Here is a 25644-nt window from a genome sequence, read left to right on the forward strand (position 1 = left end):
AGTGACGTGTCCGGGAGCCATGACGACTACAGAGCGTCCTTACGGCGGCCTGACAGCTACGAATTGCCGGACTATTCACAGCAGGTACGAAAAAAGGGGATGACCGCGGCTGGGCAGAGAGGAAAGGGTTAAATGTGGGACCACAAGTCACAGGATTCTCTGCCGGTAGGCGGACGTGCATCAAGCTGGACCCGACTCTCCAGACTGGTACATGTGAGCTGGGGATTTGCACTGAATCTAAATTCTCAGACATTTGGATTAATCTTCCAACCCGTAGACTGTCTATCTCCTGTGGTTCTGCAGGTTCAATATACCTAGAGCATAACTACCTTCACCAACCAACAGGGGGCATCAGGATGCGTCTAAGCCTGAGTACACACGGCTCTGCGGCAGATTCAAGCGATATTATCTTTACTGTGGCCGAGCCAGACATATGGGCGGTGTACAATAATCCTGCGACTGTATTATTACACAGGCTCTATGACATTACTAAGGTGGATGTGGATGGCCAATATGGCTTGTATTTTAGTATATAAGCTAGAAACCACATGTCCATCGTGTCAGAGTATGTCGACACTAATAATACATTTTATTTATATAGCGCCAACGTATTCCGCAGCGCTGTACAATTTGTAGGGTTCACTGGACTGAAATGCTGCAGATTTTGCGCAGTGTGGAAATTTTGCAGTGTTTACAGTAACATTGTATGTTCTCACTGTGTTTGCATGGATTCCTTCTAGGTACTCTAGTGAATACCATTTACACACTGCAGCATACTTCCCAACCTTCCGGTATCAACTCGCCTGCGTACGGAGAGGACGCAGATGAGTTGAGTACAATGGTGAAGCATGAGCTGTCTGCGGAGAGTTCTTGCTTCATCCCTGTTCCCCTCTCTATGTTCCGACACTGGGATCTGTAGGCACAATGTGATGACTCCACTTATATTGCGCCTGCAGCTCCCTGTTCACTAGAGGAGAAGAGACAGGGAGGCGAGTAGCCGTGATTTTATTATGTTAAACTTTGGCATTAGATTGGGGTGAAATAAAGGGGGACATTAGCCTGGTGGCTGGTGTAGGGGGGCAATTAAACTGGGGGCAGGAGAAGGGAGAAATTAAACTGGGGGAAGATGAAAAGGGGGCTATTAAATTGGTGGCAGATGAAGGGGGACATTAAACTGGGGACAAATGGAGGGGGGGGGGGACATTTAACTGAGGACAGATGACGGAGTGGACATTACACTGAAGGAGGAGATGGAGGAATACAGTAAACTGTGGGGTAGCTGGCCAAGTGTAATGTCCCCCTCTATTTGCACGCAGTTTAAACTGGAGCACGAGGAGAGGCACTTCATACCGTGGTGCAATTGGAGGGAACATTATAATGTGGGGTCATATAATGTTAGGGTGACTGTAGGAGCATTATATTGTGTGGGGTCACAAAGAAAAATGGGTGACAATGGGCAGAGTCAATGTAGAAGTGGGCAGAGCTAAATTTGCGATTTGCGCCACATATTTTGTCCTTCTTTCTGTCCTCCGAATGATGGGAGGTATGCTGCAGCAGAAATGATGTAATTTCCAAAATTGATCTGTCCTATTATATAAGGTTGTTAATTTTATAATCAGCTCTGGTTAGTTCTAGTGGTTTTGGAAAACCTAGGTTACAGCAAGAATGGCGACCATCACAGGTCCCACAGTAGTTGTTGTATATATTAAGTTGTTTGTATTGCCGTAATGTGAACATTTCTGTGGCCCACAGGCATCAAGGGGAAATGACAGTGTGACTTGTGTACTAGGATGATTTCCAGATACAAACCAGTATCACAGACATCCCAGATGTAAGTCCCACGTCCAATATATGTGTGTCTCTCTCCTCTGTAACAGATAATAATCAGAATATTATCTATTTTCTAGTAATCAAACCCTTTCAAGAGCTGCAGAAAACCATCCTCATCCAGACAAAGCCGAAGGACTTTCTGGCTCTCTTGGCAGTGAAAGATATGAGGTGGCCTCTGAGTGTGAAAGGTACATATTATATGGGACAGACTATAGCGGACAGAGTATACATAGTTTACCAGTGGCGGTCTGACCGCTGAGTCCCCTATGATCCTGAGAACAGGGGGTTTTGTTTCCTCCTTTGTGTTTGCAGCCTGACCACAGCCAGGCTAAATGCAGTTGTGCCCTAGCAGGACAAGACGCAACATTGCTTACATTTACTTCAATGAGAGCGCTGGTTATAGCCAGATCATGTAAGGCACACTTCTAAATCAAAATTTTTATAGAGGCAGCTGGACAGAGAGTAGAGAGGGAGGCTGGAAAACCTCTGCATGTCAATGGTGTCTGTATTCAGATTATTAAGTGCATGCTGAACATGGATATTTCTCACATCTCAATTACGCTGGGTTCACACGTGCGTTTGGTTTTCTGTTTGTGGGGTCTATTTAGAGACCCTGCAAACAGAAACCTAATCCGCTTAAAAAAAGAGATTACCTCCAGACCCAGTATCTATCTATCTATCTATCTATCTATCTATCTATCTATCTCATATCTATCTATCTATCTATCTATCTATCTATCTCATATCTATCTACCTATCTATCTATCTATCTATCTCATATCTATCTATCTATCTATCTATCTATCTATCTCATATCTATCTATCTATCTATCTATCTATCTATCTATCTATCTCATATCTATCTACCTATCTATCTATCTATCTATCTATCTATCTCCTATCTACCTATCTATCTATCTATCTATCTATCTCCCTATCTATCTCATGGGTGGGTGGTGGGTATGGGGGGGGGAGTGGTTTGGGGTATAACAGTCCGTGGAGTCTCATCTTCCTCTTCGTTGGTGACCGCTATATGGGGAGGTGGGGGTGGGGTGGGGCGGGTGTGTTGGGATAAATATAACAGTCCGTGGAGTCTCATCTTCCTCTTGTTTGGTGACAGCTGGACACGTATTGGGCAGCAATCTCCACAGTGGCCTCTCCTTCTCCCAGTAGGATGTAGAGTTTCCTCTTCTTGTCCGCAGATATGAAGTCTGGGATGTGGGCAGAGAGTCTTTGGTAGTAGACGGCCCTCACAGCTGAGTATTTGGTGCAGTGTAGCAGGAAGTGGGTCTCGTCTTCTAGGGCCCCCTGGTCACAGTGTTGGCACAGTCTCTTCTCCCGTGGCTTGTACGTCTGCCTGTATCGCCCCGTCTCTATCTCTAGGTTGTGGGCGCTCAGTCTGTACCGGCTCAGGGCTCAGGTCTGTGCTTGGGGTGGCGTATTCTCTCCAGGTAGGTGGCCATGGTGTAGTCCCTTTGTAGGGATTGGTACACGGTGAGTTTCTTGGAGTTATTTATTTCGTTTCTCCATTCTTCAATGTACCGCTCTCTGTTTGCCTCTGTGGTCGCCTTTATTTCGGCCTTGGTTATCATCTGTTGGTGTTTTTGGTTTGGTGGTTGGCTGTTGTTTGGTTGTTGAATGTCTGGTTTGCTCAGGTGGCTTAGCCATGCTTGGTGGTGGTAGGAGTCGGGCTTGCTCACCTAGATGTGTGCCTGGAAAGCTAGCGCCCTCTTTTGTATGGTGAGCCATAGGGGGAGTCTGCCTAGCTCTGCCCTCAGGCTATGTTGGTGATGTTGCGATGGACATGGAGCAGGTATTTGCAGAACTCCAGGTGGAAGTTCTCTGTTGGGCTGGAATCCCACTTTGACTGGTCTGGGTAGGTGGCTGGGCCCCAAACCTCGCTGCCATAGAGAAGGATCGGGGAGATGACAGCGTCAAATATCTTCAGCCAGACCCTCACCGGTGGTTTGAGGTGGTACAGTTGTCTTCTGATGGCGTAGAAGGTTCTGCAGGCTTTTGCTTTCAGGGTTTCTATTGCTGCTTTGAAGCTTCTTGATTGGCTGAGCTCCAGCCCCAGGTAGGTGTAGCTGTTGGTTTTCTCCAGTGTGGAGCCGTTCAGTGTGAATTGTGGTGGAGGCTTTATGGTGGCCCTTCTTCTGAAATACCATGACTTTGGTCTTCTTCTGGTTGATGGGTAGGGCCCATGTGGTGCTGAATTTTTCCAGCACTGACAGGCTTTCTTGGAGGTCTTTCTCGGTGGGGGCCAGGAGTAGGAGGTCGTCTGCGTATAGCAGGAACTTCACCTCCCGGTCGTTCAGGGCGAGGCCTGGGGTTGGTGAAGCCTCCAGGGCTGTAGCCAGTTCATTGATATAGATGTTGAAGAGCGTTGGGCTCAGGCTACAGCCTTGTCTGACCCCTCGGGCCTGTTGGAAGTATGCTGTCCTTTTCCCATTCACCTTCACACTGCACTGGTTTCCGGTGTAGGAGCTCTTGATGACGTCGTACGTTCTTCCTCCTATTCCACTCTCTAGGAGTTTTAGGAGTAGGCCTGGGTGCCATACTGAATCAAACGCCTTCTTAAAGTCTACGAAGCAGGCGAATATCTTGCCTCTTCTGGTGTTGTGGACGTGTGTCTTGATGAGGCTGTGCAGGGTGTAGATATGGTCTGTGGTGCGGTGGTTTGGCATGAACCCTGCTTGGCTCTTGCTGAGGACCCCGTGTTGTGTGAGGAAGGTAAGGATTCTGTTATTGATGATGCTGTTGAACAGTTTCCCCAGCGTGCTGCTGACGCAGATCCCTCTGTAGTTGTTGGGGTCATATTGGTCCCCATTCTTGTAGATGGGGGTTATGAGGCCTTTGTTCCAGTCTTCGGGGAAGTGTCCAGCATTGAGCACGAGGGTGAATAGCTTTGCCAGTGCCGCGTGTATTGCTGGAGAGCTATATTTGATCATCTCTGGTAGGATGCCGTCAGGGCCACTGGCCTTTTTGCCTTTCAGCAGGGCAATTCTTTCCTGTATATCTTTTATGGTGATTGGTGAGTCCAGAGGGTTCTGGAAGTCTTTGATGACTTTCTCCATGTCCCTCAGTTTGGTGATTATCTGTTGCTGTTCTGGAGTTAGTTCTTCTTCTGGGATGTTTTTGTAGAGACCTCTGAAGTAGTTGAGCCAGATATTGCCATTTTGGATGTGGAGAGAGTTTTTCTTGGGCTTTGTGCCCATGTGGTGCCAGGTCTCCCAGAATGAGCTGTCCTGGAGGGAGTCCTCTAGTTGCTCTATTTTGTGGGAGAGGTACCTCTGTTTCTTCTCTCTGAGGGTGCCCTTGTATTGCTTGCATAGATTTTTGTAGGCTTCCCTCACCTCCTTGTTGTTGGGGTCCCTGTGTTTTTGGTTGGAGGCTCTTCTTAGGGTATGGCGTAGTGCTCTGCAGTCGCTGTCGAACCATTTGTGGGACTGTTTGTTGGTTTGTCTTATTGGTTTGGTTGGTTTCAGGCCTGCTAGTTCTGCTGTGGTCTGTAGGATGTACTTGAGATCCTTCACAGCTCTGGTGACTCCCTGTTGGTCTGGCTGATAGGTGTTTGTATGGAAGTTTGTGAGCAGTGTCTTGATTTCGGGTCGCTTGGTTGCGTTGGTATATTCTATGGCCGGGTGGTTGGCCCATTTGAAGTGTCTTGGTAGGTTGTAGAGGCCGGACTGTTGGGGCTCATGTATGGGTGTTTTGTTCCTGGTTCTCATGTATAGTAGGATCTGGTTGTGGTCTGATAGATGGGAGTCAGGTGCGATTGTGAAGTCTTCAATGTCTGACAGGTCTGCGTCTGTAATGGCATAGTCCACCACGCTGTTGCCCACTTGAGAGTTTAGTGTGAAGCGTCCTCTGGGATCGCCTGTGGTACGTCCATTTATTATGTACAGTCCTAGGCTTCGGCACATGTTCAGCAGTTGTCTCCCACTCTTGTTGACAATTCTGTCTTGGCTGTTTCTTCTTGTCTGTGTGGGTTCTGGGTGGTGGATCTCACTACCGTGCGTATGTGGGTTGTCGTCAGGAGGCAGGTAGTCTAACTCTGTGCCTGTCCTTGCATTCAGGTCTCCGCATATTAGTACTCTGCCTTTGGGTTGGAAGTGGACAGCTTCCCTTTGTAGGACCTCATAAGTGTCGGGGTCGTGGTAGGGGGACCCTGGTGGGGGCATATATACTGCACAGAGATAGATGTCCTGCTGGCCGCTGAGGATGGAGCTGCTTATTTTTATCCATATGTGATTAGTTCCACGTTTGGTAGCTTTTACGTGTTCTTTGAGCTCCTCCTTGTACCATATTAGTATGCCTCCTGAGTGGCATATCTATCTATCTATCTATCTATCTATCTATCTATCTATCTATCTATCTATCTATCATGATTTCATATATCTATTTATGCTGTGTTTTATTATGCCACAATAAAGATCCATTGTATTCTTGTTTTCAGCAAATCTGATGTTTCCAGAACTTCTGGTTTCCCAAGGAATGATACAGAGGTTTCATGGTCAGAGTTCCAGAGTTGTGCCGGCCTGTCAACGGATAACAGCTCGGTTTTGTCCTGGGGCTTTGATGTAAGAAATACAAGTTTTGTGTGTACAGAGCTTCCGATTATCAGGCTGTCTGATGTCATATTACATATAAATGTCCTGTCTTCAGGTACATAATGATCCATCAAAGGCACCATCAAAGGCCTTCTATTGGCTATACTGTTGAAAATGGCTCACACGGTTTTGGTGGTAGTGTTTAGATGATTCACTGGTTTGGAGCTTTGGTACTAAATTGACTATATGACAGGCTAGATCAAGAAGCTAATATATTCTTTTACAGGAGACCTGTCAGGTCAATATTGGGCACAAAACCACTAATTTAAATGTACTAATTGATTTGTGGTTTAGTGTCCCAAATAGCCGTATTTCATCACTGTCTGTACCCTCTATACTTTCCAAGAGATGAGTCTGAGACTTATCTCTGATGCTCCTGCGTAATGAAGCTGAGGTGCACTACTCCAGCTTTACTGAACAGCTACACAGGCCTCAGGAGCAGCAGAAGCCAGGTAAGTATAAAGGTTTTTTTTTTCTCATTGTAGGCAGAGCCAGTGTAAGGATTGGGCTATTAGGGACATTAACCACCAGTCCATAAAGACCTATGGATGGTTTAAGTTTCCAAATAGACCTAAAAGGTTACCTTTTAAGGTTGTTCCAAGCTGTAATTCCAATTTTAATGGGTTATCTTTGCTAATATGCCCTAGTAGGCCTTGTTGATATACTAGAAAGGGTTACTCCTTGCAAGACCTCCATGTATTAGCCAGTGTGAACAACCATTGTAAAAAAAGCTGCACTCAGTATGGAGAAATCAGCTGATGGGAAATCTTTACATCAATAATGGACTTGTCACATGTTCACATTGGACACATCCCTAACCACACAGGGATGACCTTATGATGTCTGGTTGTTTGGACTTCTGGTGTTACGTTGTCTCTCTTCTCCTCACAGGAGTTTGATCAGGCTGCGACAAGACAAGTGCAGAAGATTTTCAAGCAAATTGACGAACTTCTGTATGAGCAGAAAGCCAGTACACTTGTGGAAGGTCTGCAAGAAGAGTGCCATCAATGGACATCATCCTTCCCACATCTCCGGTACTGAACTCATTTCTAACCATGTTTGCTTGGGCATTAAATGTGTGTGGGGAAAAATGCAGTAAACCCTTCAGAAATTGTTCGTGGTGCATAAAATGTCTGACGGAGACCGAAAACCTTGCTTCATTTTACAGTGCAAAGGGTAGAAAACCCTTTAAACCAAGTTTATTTTTTACTTCACTTTATTCTTGGTTTCTAAACCACATCATACACTAGGTTCACACCTGCACCTGGGTCTTCTGGAAAAGTTAATCCACTTATGAAGCGGTTACCCACGTAAACCCGTGGTTTCTGCCTGAAAAATGTGGAGAGAAATGTCCTGCTTGCAGGACTTTTCTCAAAACGTGAACAGAGAACAGGCGCAGGTGTGAACCTATCCATACTCTGTATTTAAAAGATAACATGCTGACTCCCCTCCGCAGGAACATGTTGAGCATATTGTAGTATATATATACAGTGTTGGCCAAAAGTATTGGCACCCCTGCAATTCTGTCAGATAATACTCATTTTCTTTCAGAAAATGATTGCAATCACAAATTCTTTGGTATTGTTATCTTCATTTAATTTGTCTTCAATGGAAAACCGCAAAAAGTCAAATTAGATATAATTCCACACCAAACATAAAAAAGAGGGTGGACAAAAATATTGGCACTGTTTGAAAAATCATGTGATGCTCCTCTAATTTGTGTAAATAACAGCACCTGTTACTTACCTGAGGCACCTAACAGGTGGTGGCAATAACTAAATCACACTTGCAGCCAGTTGAAATGGATTAAAGTTGACTGAACCTCTGTCCTTGTGTGTACCACATTGAGCATGGAGAGAAGAAAGAAGTCCAAAGAACTGTCTGAGGACTTGAGAAGCAAAATTGTGAGGAAGCATGAGCAATCTCAAGGCTACAAGTCCATCTCCAAAGACTTGAATGTTCCTGTGTCTACCGTGCGCAGTGTCATCAAGAAGTTTAAAGCCCATGGCACTGTGGCTAACCTCCCTAGATGTGGACGGAAAAGAAAAATTAACGGGAGATTTCAATGCAAGATTGTGCAGATGGTGGATAAAGAACCTTGACTAACATCCAAACAAGTTCAAGCTGCCCTGCAGTCCGAGGGTACAACAGTGTCACCCCGTACTATCCGTCGGCGTCTGAATGAAAATGGACTGTATGGTAGGATACCCAGGAAGACCCCACTTCTTACCCAGAGACATAAAAAAAGCCAGGCTGGAGTTTGCCAAAACTTACCTGAGAAAGCCAAAAATGTTTTGGAAGAATGTTCTCTGGTCAGATGAGACAAAAGTAGAGCTTTTTGGGAAAAGGCATCAACATAGAGTTTACAGGAAAAAAAAGAGGCCTTCAAAGAAAAGAACACGGTCCCTACAGTTAAACATGGCGGAGGTTCCCTGATGTTTTGGGGTTGCTTTGCTGCCTCTGGCACTGGACTGCTTGACCGTGTGCATGGCATTATGAAGTCTGAAGACTACCAACACATTTTGCAGCATAATGTAGGGCCCAGCGTGAGAAAGCCGAGTCTCCCTCAGAGGTCATGGGTCTTCCAGTAGGACAATGACCCAAAACACACTTCAGGTCAGCACTAGAAAATGGTTTGAGAGAAAGCACTGGAGAATTCTAAAGTGGCCAGCAATGAGTCCAGACCTGAATCCCATAGAACAACTGTGGCGAGATCTCAAAATGGCAGTTTGGAGGAGGCCCCCTTCAAATCTCAGGGGGGACCTGGAGCAGATTGCCAAAGAAGAATGGTCTAAAATTCCAGCAGAGCCTTGTAAGAAACTCATTGATGGTTACCGGAAGCGGTTGTGCGCAGTTATTGTGTCTAAAGGTTGTGCTACCAAGTATTAGGCTGAGGAGGCCAATACTTTTGTCCGGCCCATTTTTGGAGTTTTGTGTAAAATGATCAATGATTTGACTTTTTTTTTCATTCTGTTTTGTGTTTTTTCATTGCAAGCAAAATAAATGAAGATATTAATACCAAAGAGTTTGTGCTTGCGATCATTTTCTGGAAGAAACTGAGTATTATCTGACAGAATTGCAGGGGTGCCAATACTTTTAGCCAACACTGTATATATAAATAAATCCTACTAATATTATAAGTGTGAAAGTTTGTGTGTTTGGATGTTTGTGAGTTTGGATGTTTGTTCCTCAATCACGCTAAAACGCCTGGACGGATTTGCGTGCAATTTTCCACAAACATAGTTTTCCCTTAGGATTGAGTCACAGGCTACTTTTGGTGCCACTAAACAACATGGCTTCCTAGCAGGAGACTCACAAAAGCAGGACTCCTAGCCCCAGCTATAGACTCACACACACTGCCTGGCATTTCCTGCCTCAACCTGCCTGCACACTCCTTACTGTCACCTCAGGAGTAGCCCTCACTCTACTCACTCACATTTTACATATAGCTTTCCACTATCACATTGTCTGTATCACGACATACACAATACAACACATCACATTGTCTGTATCACGACATACACAATACAACACATCACATTGTCTGACACAATACAACACATCACATTGTCTGTATCACGACATACACAATACAACACATCACATTGTCTGTATCACTAGATACACAATACAACACATCACATTGTCTGACACAATACAACACATCACATTGTCTGACACAATACAACACATCACATTGTCTGTATCACGACATACACAATACAACACATCACATTGTCTGTATCACGACATACACAATACAACACATCACATTGTCTGTATCACGACATACACAATACAACACATCACATTGTCTGTATCACGACATACACAATACAACACATCACATTGTCTGTATCACTACATACACAATACAGCACATCACATTGTCTGTTTCATGACATACACAATACAGCACATCACATTGTCTGTATCACGACATACACAATACAACACATCACATTGTCTGTATCACGACATACACAATACAACACATCACATTGTCTGTATCACTACATACACAATACAGCACATCACATTGTCTGTATCACGACATACACAATACAGCACATCACATTGTCTGTATCACGACATACACAATACAACACATCACATTGTCTGTATCACGACATACACAATACAACACATCACATTGTCTGTATCACGACATACACAATACAGCACATCACATTGTCTGTATCACGACATACACAATACAGCACATCACATTGTCTGTATCACGACATACACAATACAACACATCACATTGTCTGTATCACGACATACACAATACAACACATCACATTGTCTGTATCACGACATACACAATACAACACATCACATTGTCTGTATCACGACATACACAATACAACACATCACATCACATTTGCTAGCCCACCAAACTTTTTTAAGCACTTTTACAGTTTCACACGTCTGTGTCTGCCCAATTCTCAAATCACCGCAGACGAAGTCGCGGGTAAAAGCTAGTATATATAGATAGATATAGATATAGATATGTAGCATCCAGGCCAATTAAACGCATTACTGAATTACCGAATATTATGTGAACAGTTGTGGTTAATATCTGTTGTTTCGTTATATATATTTCAGAATACAGGGTAAACAGGTAGTGCCTCCTGCAGATGATGGGTACAGCTGGTACACCAGCCACTCTGAAACTGTGGCTTCCCTACCCTTCAGTGCTAGCCATGCAAAAGAGTCCAGTGAGTAAGTACACATTGCACACAAAAAGTACTGTAGATGGGGGCAACACAGTGGCTCAGTGTTTAGCACTGCAGCCTTGCATCGCTGGAGTCCTGGGTTTGAATCCTGCCAGGAACAATATCTGCAAGGAGTTTGCATGTTCTCCCTGTGTTTGCAAGGATTTCCTCCCATACTCCAAAGACATACTTAGAGAAAAATGGACATTGTGAGCCCCTGTATGGGGCTTACAATCTATATTAAAAAAAAAATAAAAAAAAAAATACTATAGCCAGTTTATCTTTAATTGGGTTTCTTTGCGCTTATGACCACTTCTCCACACAGTATGAACTGTATTTGTGACTTTTTTACTTAGGTAATTATAGGTAAGAATTATTGATTGCTGTAAAAGCTAGATCAGGCCATACGCTGTAGATAGCCAACATCTGACAGATATTTCTCCAGACCTATCCATGTACACATGCATACTGGGATTAACCAAGCTCTTATGGGCATTCAATATGGAGTGGAGTAATCCACTGCCAAATACCTCTGGTGGCAGTTTTAGAATAACAGGATCTGGAATGTTGTAATTCAATATCCCCATTGTTTGCTTCTCGGACATCTGCTTTTGGGAGGAGAGGGTAAGTTTGGATACCCCAGTACACACTAAATAGTAACCAGGTAGCCTCCCATTAAAATGAAAATCTTGGCTAAACGTGCAGATATTGAGGCAGAACCTTTAAGTGAATGTATGTAAATTGTAGCTGTTTTGTGTAGCAATGTACAGTAGTTAGTTGTTTATGTAAACACATGAATTTATTGGTTTGACTCACACGGGCACAGAGGGGGCGGATTATGGCGTGGAATCCACGTCATAATCCACCTGCTCACAATGGTGGTCTATGGAGACCACTAGCGTTCTTTTTTCTGCTAGCGGTAAAAAGAAGCAAGCTGCCCTTTCTTCAGGCAGATTCTGTGGCTCGTTGAGCCGCAGCGTCCACCTTGCGGCAGCAACCACCGGAGTCAGCCCTTTCATTTGAGCCGACTCCAGAAGGGAAAGCCGCAACCGTGACAGTCGTGGCAGGCGAGTTTTGACCTGAGAGTGATGTGGCTCCCCGCGTCACTCTCGGTGTCAAAATGCGCCTTACCGCCCCCCATGTGAACTAGCTCTTACAGAATTCTTCAGATAGTTACATTATAGAATGCTTTAGCTGCTCCTGTTTCTCTATATATCTGATCTACCATCTGTATTTCAGGTTCGGTATTTTTGGTACAAGGTTTCCTCTGTCTACCCCAAGTGATACCACTGCTCCAGTGTCTTTTTCTCTCTGTACTGAAGAGGATGAGGATGATGAAGGTGTGGGGGTAATCATGTCAGATGGTACAATGGAGGAATATTTGGCTTTTGACAGTCGAGATAAGTGAGTATTATACAGTAAGATATTGTAGGTGAAGTAGAAGTGATTTTGCCATTAAATTTATCTTCTTCTAAATAATCTGAAAAATAGTGGAAGATTGCCTAAAGTATGGTCCACAGTATAGGTAATAAGTATGTAATAGGACCTTCAGCAGCACCTCCATATTAGATCTACCATGCAGCAAGATGGATCTAGCCTTCAGTAGTTGAAAGGATCTGAACAAGATGTTTTGGAGCGGAGGGGCATCATATGTATCAGCCTAGACCTCTGGCACATATCCCCTAGATAGAGATTGCACATATTATGTGATGATGGCACTGCAGTAAATTTACAGTCTGATGTCACAGGCCCAAGCTGGCTGTCCTTAGACATACATGTCCAGAGCTCCAGTGAGTCGCCAATTGGCTTTGGCCTTAAATAGCTAAGGGCTCGTTCACATCAGCGTTGTGAACTCCGTTATGCAGGTTTCCATTTCCTGCCTAAAACAGAGCAGGAGACGGAAACCTGCAGGAGTCTCTCTCACCCATTCATTTGAATGGGTGAGAGAGATGTCCGGCCGTGAGCGGCAGTGAGCATTTTATGCTCTCCGCCGCAAAACCGGGTTTTATAATCCGGACACAGAGTCGGACAGGCAGTACTCTGTGTCCGGATAAAAAAATCCGGTTTCCCGGCGGAGAGCATAAAACGCTCACCGCCGCTCACGGCCGGACCTGGTCTGTGCTTTCCGTCTTCTGGCATGCAGAAGACGGAAAGCACAGAACGGAAAGAAGAACGCAGGTGTGAACCTAGCGTAAGGAGATTAGAAACTCCTTCCTCTTGTCCATGAGTTGGCAGCTGAATGGATATCAGACACAGTCCATGGACAATTACCAGTTGTTGCTGGTAATATTGCGTACAGCCTGTCTACCTTGTGATATTGTACTTATAAAGGTTTTCATTTTGCTCTTTAGGGATGATGAATTATTTGAGTGGAACCGAGTGATGTCCCTGGACAGCCTGAAGATGGGCTATCCCCCAATATCTCCACAGTACTGCAAGAAAGAGGCAGTATTGGCTTGTCTGTTTGATGATGCTTGGAGGGAAACTATGGCATGTCTAGAAGAACTTGTTTGCCGCCACTGGGAGGAATCCATCACCGGTAAGAAGAGAGGGGTTTTAGCACAGCTGAATTATTAGCTTGAAAAAGTGTGTACAAGTTTTGGGGGTATAAAACTGTGGTAGGGGTTACATTCAGTTTATTACATTCCTTTGCTTTAGTGGGTAGTAAGAATGTCTTAGAAGGTTAGAAGGAGATCTCCAGTAATTTTTCTTAACATGGATGTTATTATATTATCGTGTCTTAATATGTTATAATTCAGTTTCCTTTATACTCACATAGTAACTGTAACTTTTCTTGATTATTTTTAAGATGATGACAGACATGATATAACCATCAAGACCACAAGGATAGAACCACTCAACCCCTATGCTCCACTCCAGCGTTTTCCATTGGTTCTACCTCCTGTTTCTCACTCCAAAATTCCTCCTATCTCCCCTAATCTGGTAAGGAAAATTACCCTTTGAGCCTTAGTATGGTTATTATACATATGGAACTTTCCGAGTACCCCTGAACATGTATGTTTAATTTCAACTGTGGTAGCCCTTGTCTGTTAAAGGAACCGAAGATCAGACATACTGTCATCCATCTACAGGCTGCTTCTATGTGTGTTAGATTGTTGATGAGTCTTGCCAAAAGTGTCTGGATTCTTGGGCTTCATTCTAATGTGCAAGGCGATTTGACTGACGGTTAACTCTTCTGATCCTTCTACCCCTAAAGTTTCCATGTTCTTAATGGGGTACTAGCTACTGCTATATACACTTCTAGCAGCACCTTATCTCTGGTGAGAAAAAAGGATTGGACATGTTGAACTCCAGTACTCTTCAGCCTTGTTTCCACCAATATCTCCCATTGAGAGAATTGGGACAAAGTAGATGTTTAGCCAGCCCAGCTGCAATTGGCAGGATCAGCTCATGTTCATCTAATGTGTATGGCACCTTTAAGTGACAACTTGTGCCAAAATGGATATCTTACACTTACAATACACAATTCTGGTTGCTAGACATGTCTGCATAAAAAAATAAATAGTTCTGAAATCTGAGGGATGCAGTACATTGACACAATACACAGACAACACACTAATAGTAATTCTTCATTTTACCTGTGGTGGCGCTACAGAGAAATAAAACACTTGTTGCTGGGTTCCCCTGATTTGTTAGTATGTGCAGATTGACTATTGATGTCTTAATCCAAACAGGACATTTATTGCTACAAGTGTGACCTAATGGTATGGTGTTATCATGGGATTTACTATCTATCTTCACATTACTTATTCACCTGGGATCTTTCCATTGAAGTCTGTTTGTGTCTATTAACCTTCTACCTTCCACCTTCACTGTTATCTCTCTAACTCTATTCTGTTCTCTTTCTATCTATCCTGTCTGTTTTCACATCTTAACTGTGGTAGTGTTTAAAATGCAACCACGTCCCCAAGGAAAAAAAGAGCGGAAAATCTACCCATGTACGTATACTGAAATAAACCAACTACACGATTATCTTACCATTATTCTTTATATAAGTAAAGCCAAAAGAAACTGACTCTATTTTATACCTAACCTATTGGTATGCAAGTTTTATAGTAGGGAACCTTTAACATGAATGTCCTCCTTTGGAATGCCATATATATATTTTTTTGATTTATAAAAATTTTTTATTAAATTAGTTCCTGGTATAGGGTGCCAAATGCCTTGCATGAAGAAAAAAATCAAAAAAATCCTACATGGTGCCTACATACTGTTGCATACTATGACAAGATAGCATGGAGTCTAAAGTCCCTGTACCAGCATGTGTTTGTAAGAACCTATGTCTGTGTAGGGAATTTGGAGCTGTGTATGAGAAAAATGCAGCTCTTAGTGCTAAAAAGATATATAAAGACATGAATTGGCACATCATTTTGGACACAGGCATGACATGATGATAAATAGAGATGAGCGAACACTGTTCGGATCAGCCAATCAGAACAGCACGCTCCCATAGAAATGAATGGAAGCACCTGTGACGCCGGCCGGCCGCCGGCAAAGTGAGCGTCACATGTGCTTCCATTCATTTCTATGGGAGTGTGCTGTTCAGATCGGCTGATCCGAACAGTGTTCGCTCATCTCTAATGATAAAAGCTGGAGATTTCCTTCAAAAACGCACTATCATAGTCTGCCAGAAGACATATTCGAGTCTCTGTAAGGCTAAAGTATTATTTGGATCTGTTTGTAGGCCAATCGTTCTCAAGTGGGAAGTATCATGAATCAGCGGAACCTGAATGATATAATGATGATCCATGGAATCCCATTACAGCAAAGGAATTTACATCTGATGGAGAAGGTTCTGTGAGTATCACACCTAAGGCAATTAAAGGGTTAATCTCATCGTATTATTTGTGACCATCGGGAGTTTGACCTCTGGGATGTTCACTGCAGCAGCATCTTCACTATATGGCACACTGACACCCCAGCCATTGCAGTGAATGGCGCTAGCTGCAGTACCCTGCACAGCCCAGTGGTAAATAGTAGAAGTAAATACATATAGATTATTGTGTTATGCATCAAAATACCGTTGCATAGACCATTTCTCTGAATGTTCCTTTAACCTAACCAGAAAAACTTTTTACTGTCCTGTAGAGATCCAGATGATAAATCACCCATGAGGCCAATGTCTGCTGCACTGATCTCTGGGAAACCAAGGCCAGGCCGCTCACTAGAGCACAGCTCTTCATCACTGTCTCACAATGTTCCTTCTGCAAGAAGACGTAATCCTCCTCGTACACTCCATCCTATCAATAACAATCCTTCTAGGTCAGGGACGCCAAAGATGGAAGAAGTCATCAGAGGAACGCGACTGTACGTCCAATTTATTTTACTTTTGTCAACTTTAATATGTAATATATGATTATACGTAACTTTTTTCTTTATATATGCTGATTGTGGGTTAACAACTGTATTCCTGTAGCATTGGTGGTCTTAGTATGTAATAACCAGTATCCTTGTTGGTCTAAGGGTGCATTCACACGGAGTAACGTGCCGTGTGACCTGGCACGTATACGCCGTGTGAGATTTTGAGCGCCGTATACGCTCCCATTGATTTCAATGGGAGTTAGTCTTGTATACGCCGTGTTATTTTGCGGCCGTGATTTTACGGCTGCAAAATAATGTGGCGTATACGATCCAGGCTCCCATTGAAATCAATGGGAGCGTATATGGCGCTCAAAATCTCACACGGCGTATACGTGCCAGGTCACACAGCATGTTACTCCATGTGAATGCACCCTAAGGGTGATGGAGAGGTTAATGGTGATACCTAGTACCCATGGTGGTCCTGAGTAGTTACAGACTGATAACTAATAGTCCTGGGGGCTAGGTTGATTTGGAAATTGAAACCTAATATTCTTAGTAGTTTAGACTAGTGATAGGTCAGTAAAGGTGGTCTAGGACAGGAAGGTGTACCCGTAATTTAATTTGATTTCATATAGATAGGTTACAGAATTTCAGACCTCTAGTCTTTTGATACAGAGTTAAACATTCCCACTGTACAGAAAGACAAGGGCATTATTGGAGGGGCTTACTGAAAGTGACTTACTGATGACTAGAGATGAGCGAACACTGTTCGGATCAGCCGATCCGAACATCACGCTCCCATACAAATGAATGGAAGCACCTGTGAAGCTGACTTTGCCGGCGGCCGGCCGGCGTCACAGGAGATTCCATTCATTTCTATGGGAGCGTGCTGTTTGGATCGGCTGATCCGAACAGTGTTCGCTCATCTCTACTGATGACCTATCCTCAGGATCGGTCATCGGTATCTGATTGTTTGGGGGATGGGGTGTCTGACAACTGTTTGAAGAAATGGCAGTGTTTGAGTGATCATTGCTGGATTTTTCAGTAAATGCCAAGCACAGGACTATACATTGTGTAGTGGCTATATGTGATATTGCCCCATTCACGTGAATGACACTGAGCTGCAAACAGGCCACTTCAAGCAGCTGATCTGTAGGGGTTCCTAGTATCACACGTCACAGAATAAGTCATCAATATGTAACTCCTTCGAAAACCCCATGTGAAGGAAGTCTAGCTACATTTCAGATTATTGTATATAACAAGATTCTTGTATCTTTTGGTGGGAACAGCCAAACTGCAAATGACCAGCTGCCCTGCTCCCCTGTTCCATTTAACCGAAATAATCTCCTGCCACCCATTGGAACTTCAGATACAGAATACCACAACTTACCTGGATCACAGAGACAAACAGTAAGTGCTCAAAAGTCTCATCTGTATTTTTTACATCATATAGTGAACAGGTTTCCAAAAAAACAAAAACACCAGGAACGCTTTTGTACCTCTACAGTAAGAATAGGGCTTAAAAGGGGTTTTCTTATATGAGACGTTTCTAGCATATCCGTACCTGGATATGGGACACTCGCCTATCAGTACAACAGGTTTTGCATCCAGACTAAATGAGGAGATGGGCTTGTGTGTGCATATGGCTGATTCTGTTCAACTCTATGGGATTTATCCTGTGAATATGACACTAATGTTTTAGTTGGGAAACTGCGTATAACTGGGAGTTGTATAAGATGGAAGGTGCGTTTTGTTTATTACCTATCCTACTTATGTTTAAGCTTTTATATGTAATGAGATATTGCATTACAACACATAAACACTGAGGACAACTGTGAGCTATTATCCTCTCTTATCTTTTACATTATTGCTGGTGTTAAGATTCACTGTCTCTGGTTGATCTAAGTTCAGTTCTTTAAGTCCCTGAAATATTTTACTTCTACAGATGGTTTGAGTTAATTTGTGACACAGTGGCAAAGTATAGCAGCAGGTCTTCTTAGGTATGCTGCACTGGCATGTGAGTACAATACTGTGTGATACTGTCATGTGCAGCATTGTCCTGTTTCATTGAAAATCTGTGTACAACCCATCGTGTTCTACTGCCCCCATGCAGCTAAAATAACGAAAATATTTAAATAGACTTGATTAAAAAAAATTCTGTCATAAAAAACTTATGTCTCCATGGTAACAGACTACAAAGAAACCCCGTTTGTGAATATGAAATTAATTAGCGTCTTATACTTTCACTGCTCATTATTGTTCTGATCATTATATGATTATAGGACATGTACTTTGTAATTTTTACTTAGTTGGAAAACCCTATCATCTATACACTGGGCCCAAAAAACACAAGACAACTAAAGTTGCCCATACAGATAGTGTTTCTGCCCCCTCCATAGAGATGCCAGCTGAGCTCAGCCAAGTGTGCATGTTTATTTCAATGGTAATATGGGAACAAGTGGCTGGCAGACATCATATCCAATCCCTGTTTCACCTGCCATCAGGGTGCAGTAGGCACATGGACACACAAAATAGTTGAACCTTTCTTCCATGATAGAGTTTGGGCCATCCTTGCTCTGGTGTTTAAGGCCATCTTAAATCTATATCTGCTAGCAGTGCATGCGTTCAGAACATCTTTAAGAATCTCCATTGACCTCTAGATAAAATTAGGCTCTAAACTTCCTTGGTCCATATCATTTGGGAGTGCTTGTAACCAAGCCATAAGCTACAGGATCAATTTCTTAAGGTCAATTGCGTCTAACATAGTGGCAAATGGTGTTTTATGCCAACTTCATCACTTTTCTAAAAAAGAACGGGACGGATTGTGGATAGAACCAATGCCGGAGACAAACACTAAAATTTATGCGGCCATTGTGGTGTAAATGTAGACAAAAAACTCTAGATTTCTGCACATGCGTGTTGATCCCTGCGCCTCTTCATGAATCTAACAAATCATCTGCTGATGTAGGAATCATCAAGACCGGTATATAATATGCCAATCGTGATGAATTCGCTCCAATGTGCCTTTTAAATAGTTTTCTAGGTTTTCACATTGGTGGCCTGTACATAGGATCTCCATAGGCGGATTTATTGGCGTTTTCACAGACTGCTGGTCACCTCTTCATGTATTCTGTTGTTCATCATTATAAAGGCGTGTGCATGTGTGTCCAAGCATGTAGTGCCTATGATGTTCCGTCACTGCTGTGTTTTCATCCTTTTACATGATTGTACAGTCTACCGGCAGTAACATGCTATTTATTTCCATAGCCAGATGATGTCTTGAGGTCCTTTGTCATTTCGGAACACCCAAATCCACTTAGATACAGAAGAGGTTCTGAAGGAATAGGTAATGTAAGAATTTTACTTTTTCCTGTGGTAACAGTGGTATATCACCTTGTCCACAATTACTTCTTACTGACATCCTAAATGGGTGCATTGTCTTAGATCTTTGTACCAATTACCAAATGCTAGGAAAGCACCGCGCCACTTTGTCTTCTGTTGGCTGCTATTGATGTGGGGGGTTATTTATTCCATATTATGAGACGTTACATAGGAGTATTATTTGCGCTGTAACTATCTTTTGGTTTTCCCTGCAGACAGAAAGTAATGTAAGTATTGTAGGGAGCACATGAGGTGACCTGAACCTAGTAACTACATGTCCTACAATATGCAATAGGTGCAATTGATTTGGTCATAACCTCGCATCATGCAGTAAAGACTTCTGGGAAGTCGGGCATGTTGTTCAGGGTGCTTGCTATAGAGGGCAGCATAACAGAGGCACTGTCTCCCTGTTTACATCTTGGGAGACAGATTTGCATATTCTCTACAATATGCAAGTGAATCCCAAATCTAAGCACCCACATAGGAATATATACAATATAGGTCCTCTGGAAACCATTGTCTCCTACCACAAATTCCCTAGAAGACTTTGGATTGATTTCAGGGTTTCCATTACTTTGGATGATAAAATAAAACCTCTCTTATTTACTAACCTTAGAATTAAATGTAGTACTAGGTATCCCCAATATTACATATTACAGTAGATGATCTCCCAAAATATAACTTGGTCACTAGATCAACCACTGTCTTAAAGGGGTTTTCCAGGATATAGATATTGATGACCTATCTTTAGGAAACCCCCTGCAGTTAGATGAAAGCCACAGCCCCAGAAGTGAAACTGTACAGACCCTAAACAACACAATTCTGTGACACATTGTAGTGTTGTGCCAGGTTACTGCACATCACTACAGTGGTCGGTCCGCTCTGTACACTATATAGTTTGGCAGTACAGTTCCTGCTATAAGATGATCAGTGTGGGTGCCAGACTTTCCACGGTCTAATAGTGATGGGTTATCCTAAGGATTGGTCATTAATAACTAAATTTTAGAAAATCTCTTTAAAGAATTTGCCCCATCACATACAACCCATTTCAGAATGGATCTAATGTGGCAACAATTGATCACTCTGGGTCTGGCTACAAGGCCTTTCACCAGCAAACTATTTTTTTTCCCCAGAGAGAACTGCGGCCAGTCAGGCAGGGGGGAAATATAGTAGTACTTGGGAGCCATGGAAATCAATGGCGACATTACACATATGGCTTTACTATGCTATTTTTGTGCTCTAACTCCTAGAAGGCATATTACATAACTGGATAGTAATAATAACTTGATTCTTCTTCTGCTTCCAGATGCCATTAGTATTGGAGTAACTGGTATTGGTTTGAGCTCATCAGCCAGTTCTTTACAATGGGGCCAATCCATAAATGAGAAAAAAGAGGACAGGAATGACCAACCCTCAGGTTAGTACAATGACATAATCTGTGTCCTGCAGCTACTCTGTGAGCACCGGACCATTAGAGAGGTTTTCTGAGCAAATGCTATTTAAAACCAATCCTTCTCAGTATAGCTGCTGGTGAGAATGGCTGATCGGCAGGTGTCCCTGGTGTCGACCTCCTCCAATGTGATATTGATGAACTAGTCTAAGAATAGGTCTTCAATATTATTTGCCCAGAAAACCACTTTAATACAAATAATGGAACATATATAAATGCATCTTACATTGTTAATGTAGACAGTAAAGGGATCCCTTTTTTTAACTAATACCATGTAGGAATCACCTTAAGAAAGGCTTTTCTTCCCCTACCTTTAGAATTCTTCTCTGTGCCGACGTTCCATAGATATCCCAGTTTTTCTGAGTATGCTAATGAGTTTCCAGACAGCACTGGGGGCGCATAAAAACTCTCCAGCACCGCCTCCATCTTCATCGCCACTTCCTCTGTGTTGTCTTCTTCCAGCGATCCTGTCTCGGCATATGAATTCCGCACATGTGCAGTCGGCCGTTTTCTTGTGGCTGTATACATGAGCATACTGCTCATCTAAGCAGCCACAAGAAAATGGCCGAACAGAGCCATACTGCTCATCTAAGCAGCCACAAGAAAATGGCCGAACAGAGCCATACTGCTCATCTAAGCAGCCACAAGAAAATGGTCGAACAGAGCCATACTGCTCGTCTAAGCAGCCACAAGAAAATGGTCGAACAGAGCCATACTGCTCGTCTAAGCAGCCACAAGAAAATGGCCGAACAGAGCCATACTGCTCGTCTAAGCAGCCACAAGAAAATGGCCGAACAGAGCCATACTGCTCGTCTAAGCAGCCACAAGAAAATGGCCGAACAGAGCCATACTGCTCATCTAAGCAGCCACAAGAAAATGGCCGAACAGAGCCATACTGCTCATCTAAGCAGCCACAAGAAAATGGCCGAACAGAGCCATACTGCTCATCTAAGCAGCCACAAGAAAATGGCCGAACAGAGCCATACTGCTCATCTAAGCAGCCACAAGAAAATGGCCGAACAGAGCCATACTGCTCATCTAAGCAGCCACAAGAAAATGGTCGAACAGAGCCATACTGCTCGTCTAAGCAGCCACAAGAAAATGGCCGAACAGAGCCATACTGCTCGTCTAAGCGGCCACAAGAAAATGGCTGAACAGAGCCATACTGCTCGTCTAAGCGGCCACAAGAAAATGGCTGAACAGACATGCACAGTTGGCTCTGTTTGATGGTAGAGCTGACTGAGCGGTATTTAGATGCCGAAGACACGCTCGCTGGAAGAAGAGCACACCCCCTGTGCTGTCTGGAAACTCATTAGTATACTGAGAAAAATCGGCATATCTACGGAACAGCGATGCGGGGAAGAATAGCCTTTCTTAGGCTATTCCTACATATTAGTTAAAAAAGGGATCCTAATGATAGAATCCTTTTAAGGCTGATTATTTTGCAGGATGTGATGAACTGCTGAGAAGAGATCTGTATTGTACTCCGTGCCATAACAACAGGTTTGGCTAGAAGACTCACTTCTTCTGTCTGAATCTATAGGGCCATTTAGTGTCTGTGAGTCATAACCAGCTCACTGAAGGAACATATCACATAATAGAACACTTAAGCCCCTTCGCACTAGGGTTCTTTGGTGTTCTCATTGGCATGTTAGAGGTTAATTGTAACACCAGCCATCTCTTGGCAATTCTAACCATTCATGGAAATGGCACAGATGATAGTAGTAACTGTGCGATACATTTACAATGCCATGATCATGGGAATATACAGCCTCCTGCAGCAGTGATATTTAGTCATTGTTGGATTGAATATGTGGTTTTCTTTAATACTCATGACCTATTGTTAAATCATCAATATCTCATTGATCAAACAGTGCCACAACCATCAGCTGTTTGAAGGGGCTTTGGTGCTCACCAGTCACAGCACTTTATATTCTGTTCCTGGTACTACATGCACTCAGCCCCTTCATACACCCGAGGCCTATACTAAGGAAAGGTCATCAATATTAAAGTCCCAGAAGACCCCTTTAAATATAAATCTGCACTTTCTATTTTGTGATAATGTTTATGTGTGGTATCTAATACTCTTTTCATTTATTTTTTTTTTGTGTGTGTTAAGGAATCCCGCTGCATTTAATGATAAAGTCTCGAGGTGGACCCCTGACCAGAAGCAGACATGGACTATAAAAGTTCTGGCAATGAGGACCGTGTCATAAACTATTTTCCATGTCTTATAAAACTCAAGATGCCAAAGCTCACCAGCACTTTCAGGTGCAATGATTTTAGGTCCCAAGTCGTGATCAGATCCCTCCGTTGACAATAGGCTTAAGGAGTAGATGTGCTCACATTAACCTATATGTCAAGGACAAACAAATGTGTATTTGCAAAGTTGGACTATTGGACTGCCATTGAGAGGGCTTAGCAATAAGTAACGTGTTCACATTCTGGCTGCATACAGTTGGCACTCTTGGAATAACAGACTCCACAATATCTCTGCTAGACAGAATCCTGCACCTCCACTTTCTGCAATCTACTAAGCTTTGTTTTTTTCTAGCAAAACTAAGTACCAAAGACGTTTGCTAAAATTGCATGTATCTATTTAACTCCAACTATATATCAAATATATGTATATCTATATCTTTGAGATATATATATATATATATATATATATATATATATATATATATATATATATCTCAAGGAATATATGTCAAGGACTCTGACTGCAGAGCTTTCCTTTCCTTGCTGCATGACTCTATTCACATCCTGTTTAGGCTACATGGTCATCATATACCTCAGGATTTGCTACTGATCTCTATTTCTGATGTGCCCATAGAGTTCTATTGGACTCTGTGAAGTGTATTGAAAGCTATAATTGATTATATTATTAACTATATACAAGCCATAGACCTTGATGCATGGTCACACATGTACGTATGAGGGCTCGTTCACATCTGCGCCCGGGGTCTCCGCTTTCAGGTTTCCGTTTCCTGCCCAAAACTGGGCAGGAGACGGAAACCTGCCGGCATTTTACAAACTCATTCAAATGAATGGGTTTGAAAAGTGTCTGGCCGTGAGCGCCGGTGAGCGTTTGATTGCTCTCCGCGGCAAAACCGTTTCTTTTTAACCGGACACAAAGTCGGACATGCAAGACTTTGTGTCCGGTTTAAAAAAAACGCTTTCGCCGCAGACAGCTCAAAACGCTCACAGCAGGACCCGGAAACCTCAGAACGGAGACCGGACGCTGGAGTGAACCCAGCGTAAGCAGTTCTTCTCTCAGACATCTTCTCTCATCACAACCTTTTCAGGGCAGTTTCTTTAGATGTCTGTAGGCCCATGTGTTTTACGACTGTGGGATAACTTAGCAAACTGACGCAGGTTTTGTTCACTGACAGCACTTGTAACCTCATTTGTGTACATATGTATTTTTACATACAAATTTAATAAAGTTCTAATTTATTGTACTATAAAGGATACATAGTTACTTGGTGGTTTTGATTTACAAGTTGCCACACCTCTAGGACTTAATTTATACCAACATCATATGTAACAGGCTAAACCAGAAAAACCAAAAGTGAGATTGTGCCATGTTTTCTTTGCTCTTTCTTCTTGAAGTGACCCCCTATAGAGTTTTTGCTGAAATGCCGCTCTTAATATAATAAATATTTTAGGCCCCATTCACATCTGCGTTTGGGGAGTCTGATTGGAACAGGCTATCTGGGTGTTCAACCACATGTGGTAGCTGCCTATGGGAACCCAATCAGGTCACTGGTTTCTCTTAAAATGTAAAAAATAAGATCCATAAGCTTTGGGTAACTAATAGAGATTAGCGAACAGCGTTCGATCGAATAGGTATTCAATCGAATATCAGGCCGCCATGTTCGTTTCATTTGCGGCTTGGAGAGATAGGGACAGAGATCTGCTGAGGGCTACAAAGGGATTAGCTTCTGCTAGACAGGAAAAACTGAACAACAGCTCTATTCAGAAGAATAAGAATACAAGATCTCGCGGTTCAAACGCTATCTATCATGGACAAAATATGGACTCGGTCATGTGCTTATATAAGTTCACAAGTTTTTCTTTTCTTCTTTTCTGTTGGCTATGTGGAGTGTTTTCGGGCGAAAAATAGAGTAAGGAAATTTATCGTTGTGAGTCTTAGTTGGGTATGGTACAATTATTAAAACTCACTGGTCCTATGGGGGGTATTTATTGTCATATGTCTTTATTAACTCACAGTAATAATAGACAGACTATGGTTGGTAATCTTGCTTAGCATGTATTTCAGATCGTGCACATTTAATAATAAATTTGAGTACCGGGATTAGGA

At 42.9% G+C, this 25644-nt stretch overlaps 1 protein-coding gene across 6 annotated transcripts; it reads left to right on the forward strand.

Annotated features, from left to right (window-relative positions):
• The first annotated feature begins 11 nt into the window (after window positions 1-11).
• On the forward strand, window positions 12-24891 carry FAM149B1 (family with sequence similarity 149 member B1). 6 transcript variants are annotated; one of them, XM_075258550.1, is made up of 16 exons: window positions 12-165; window positions 1753-1831; window positions 1908-2018; window positions 6290-6413; window positions 7335-7477; window positions 11055-11171; window positions 12404-12568; window positions 13516-13703; window positions 13974-14107; window positions 15070-15123; window positions 15870-15982; window positions 16274-16492; window positions 17776-17896; window positions 19754-19832; window positions 21174-21284; window positions 23437-23921. In XM_075258550.1, exons 2-16 carry the CDS (start codon window positions 1791-1793, stop codon window positions 23502-23504), a joined length of 1788 nt encoding a protein of 595 aa, XP_075114651.1. In that variant the 5' UTR covers window positions 12-165; window positions 1753-1790; the 3' UTR covers window positions 23505-23921. The 6 variants fall into 6 exon arrangements, 5 of the variants coding, with proteins under 5 accessions (XP_075114651.1, XP_075114652.1, XP_075114650.1 ...); XR_012711776.1 differs by lacking the exon at window positions 23437-23921 and adding an exon at window positions 18432-18503 and having other exon boundaries at window positions 22-84; window positions 21174-21230; XM_075258551.1 differs by lacking the exon at window positions 23437-23921 and adding an exon at window positions 24824-24891 and having other exon boundaries at window positions 22-84.
• Window positions 24892-25644: the final 753 nt, after the last annotated feature.

Source organism: Leptodactylus fuscus, chromosome 10 (genome assembly GCF_031893055.1).
Source record: "Leptodactylus fuscus isolate aLepFus1 chromosome 10, aLepFus1.hap2, whole genome shotgun sequence".
Lineage (NCBI taxonomy): Eukaryota > Metazoa > Chordata > Amphibia > Anura > Leptodactylidae > Leptodactylus > Leptodactylus fuscus.

What these genes read in the sequence shown, in the direction of transcription:
- FAM149B1 (XM_075258550.1), top strand. Translation starts at nt 1,791, where the DNA reads ATGATTTCCAGATACAAACCAGTATCACAGACATCCCAGAT. An exon ending in GTGGCCTCTGAGTGTGAAAG is followed by an intron (nt 2,019 to 6,289) that starts GTACATATTATA and finishes TCTTGTTTTCAG; the next exon opens with CAAATCTGATGTTTCCAGAA. An exon ending in CAGGAATGACCAACCCTCAG is followed by an intron (nt 21,285 to 23,436) that starts GTTAGTACAATG and finishes GTGTGTGTTAAG; the next exon opens with GAATCCCGCTGCATTTAATG.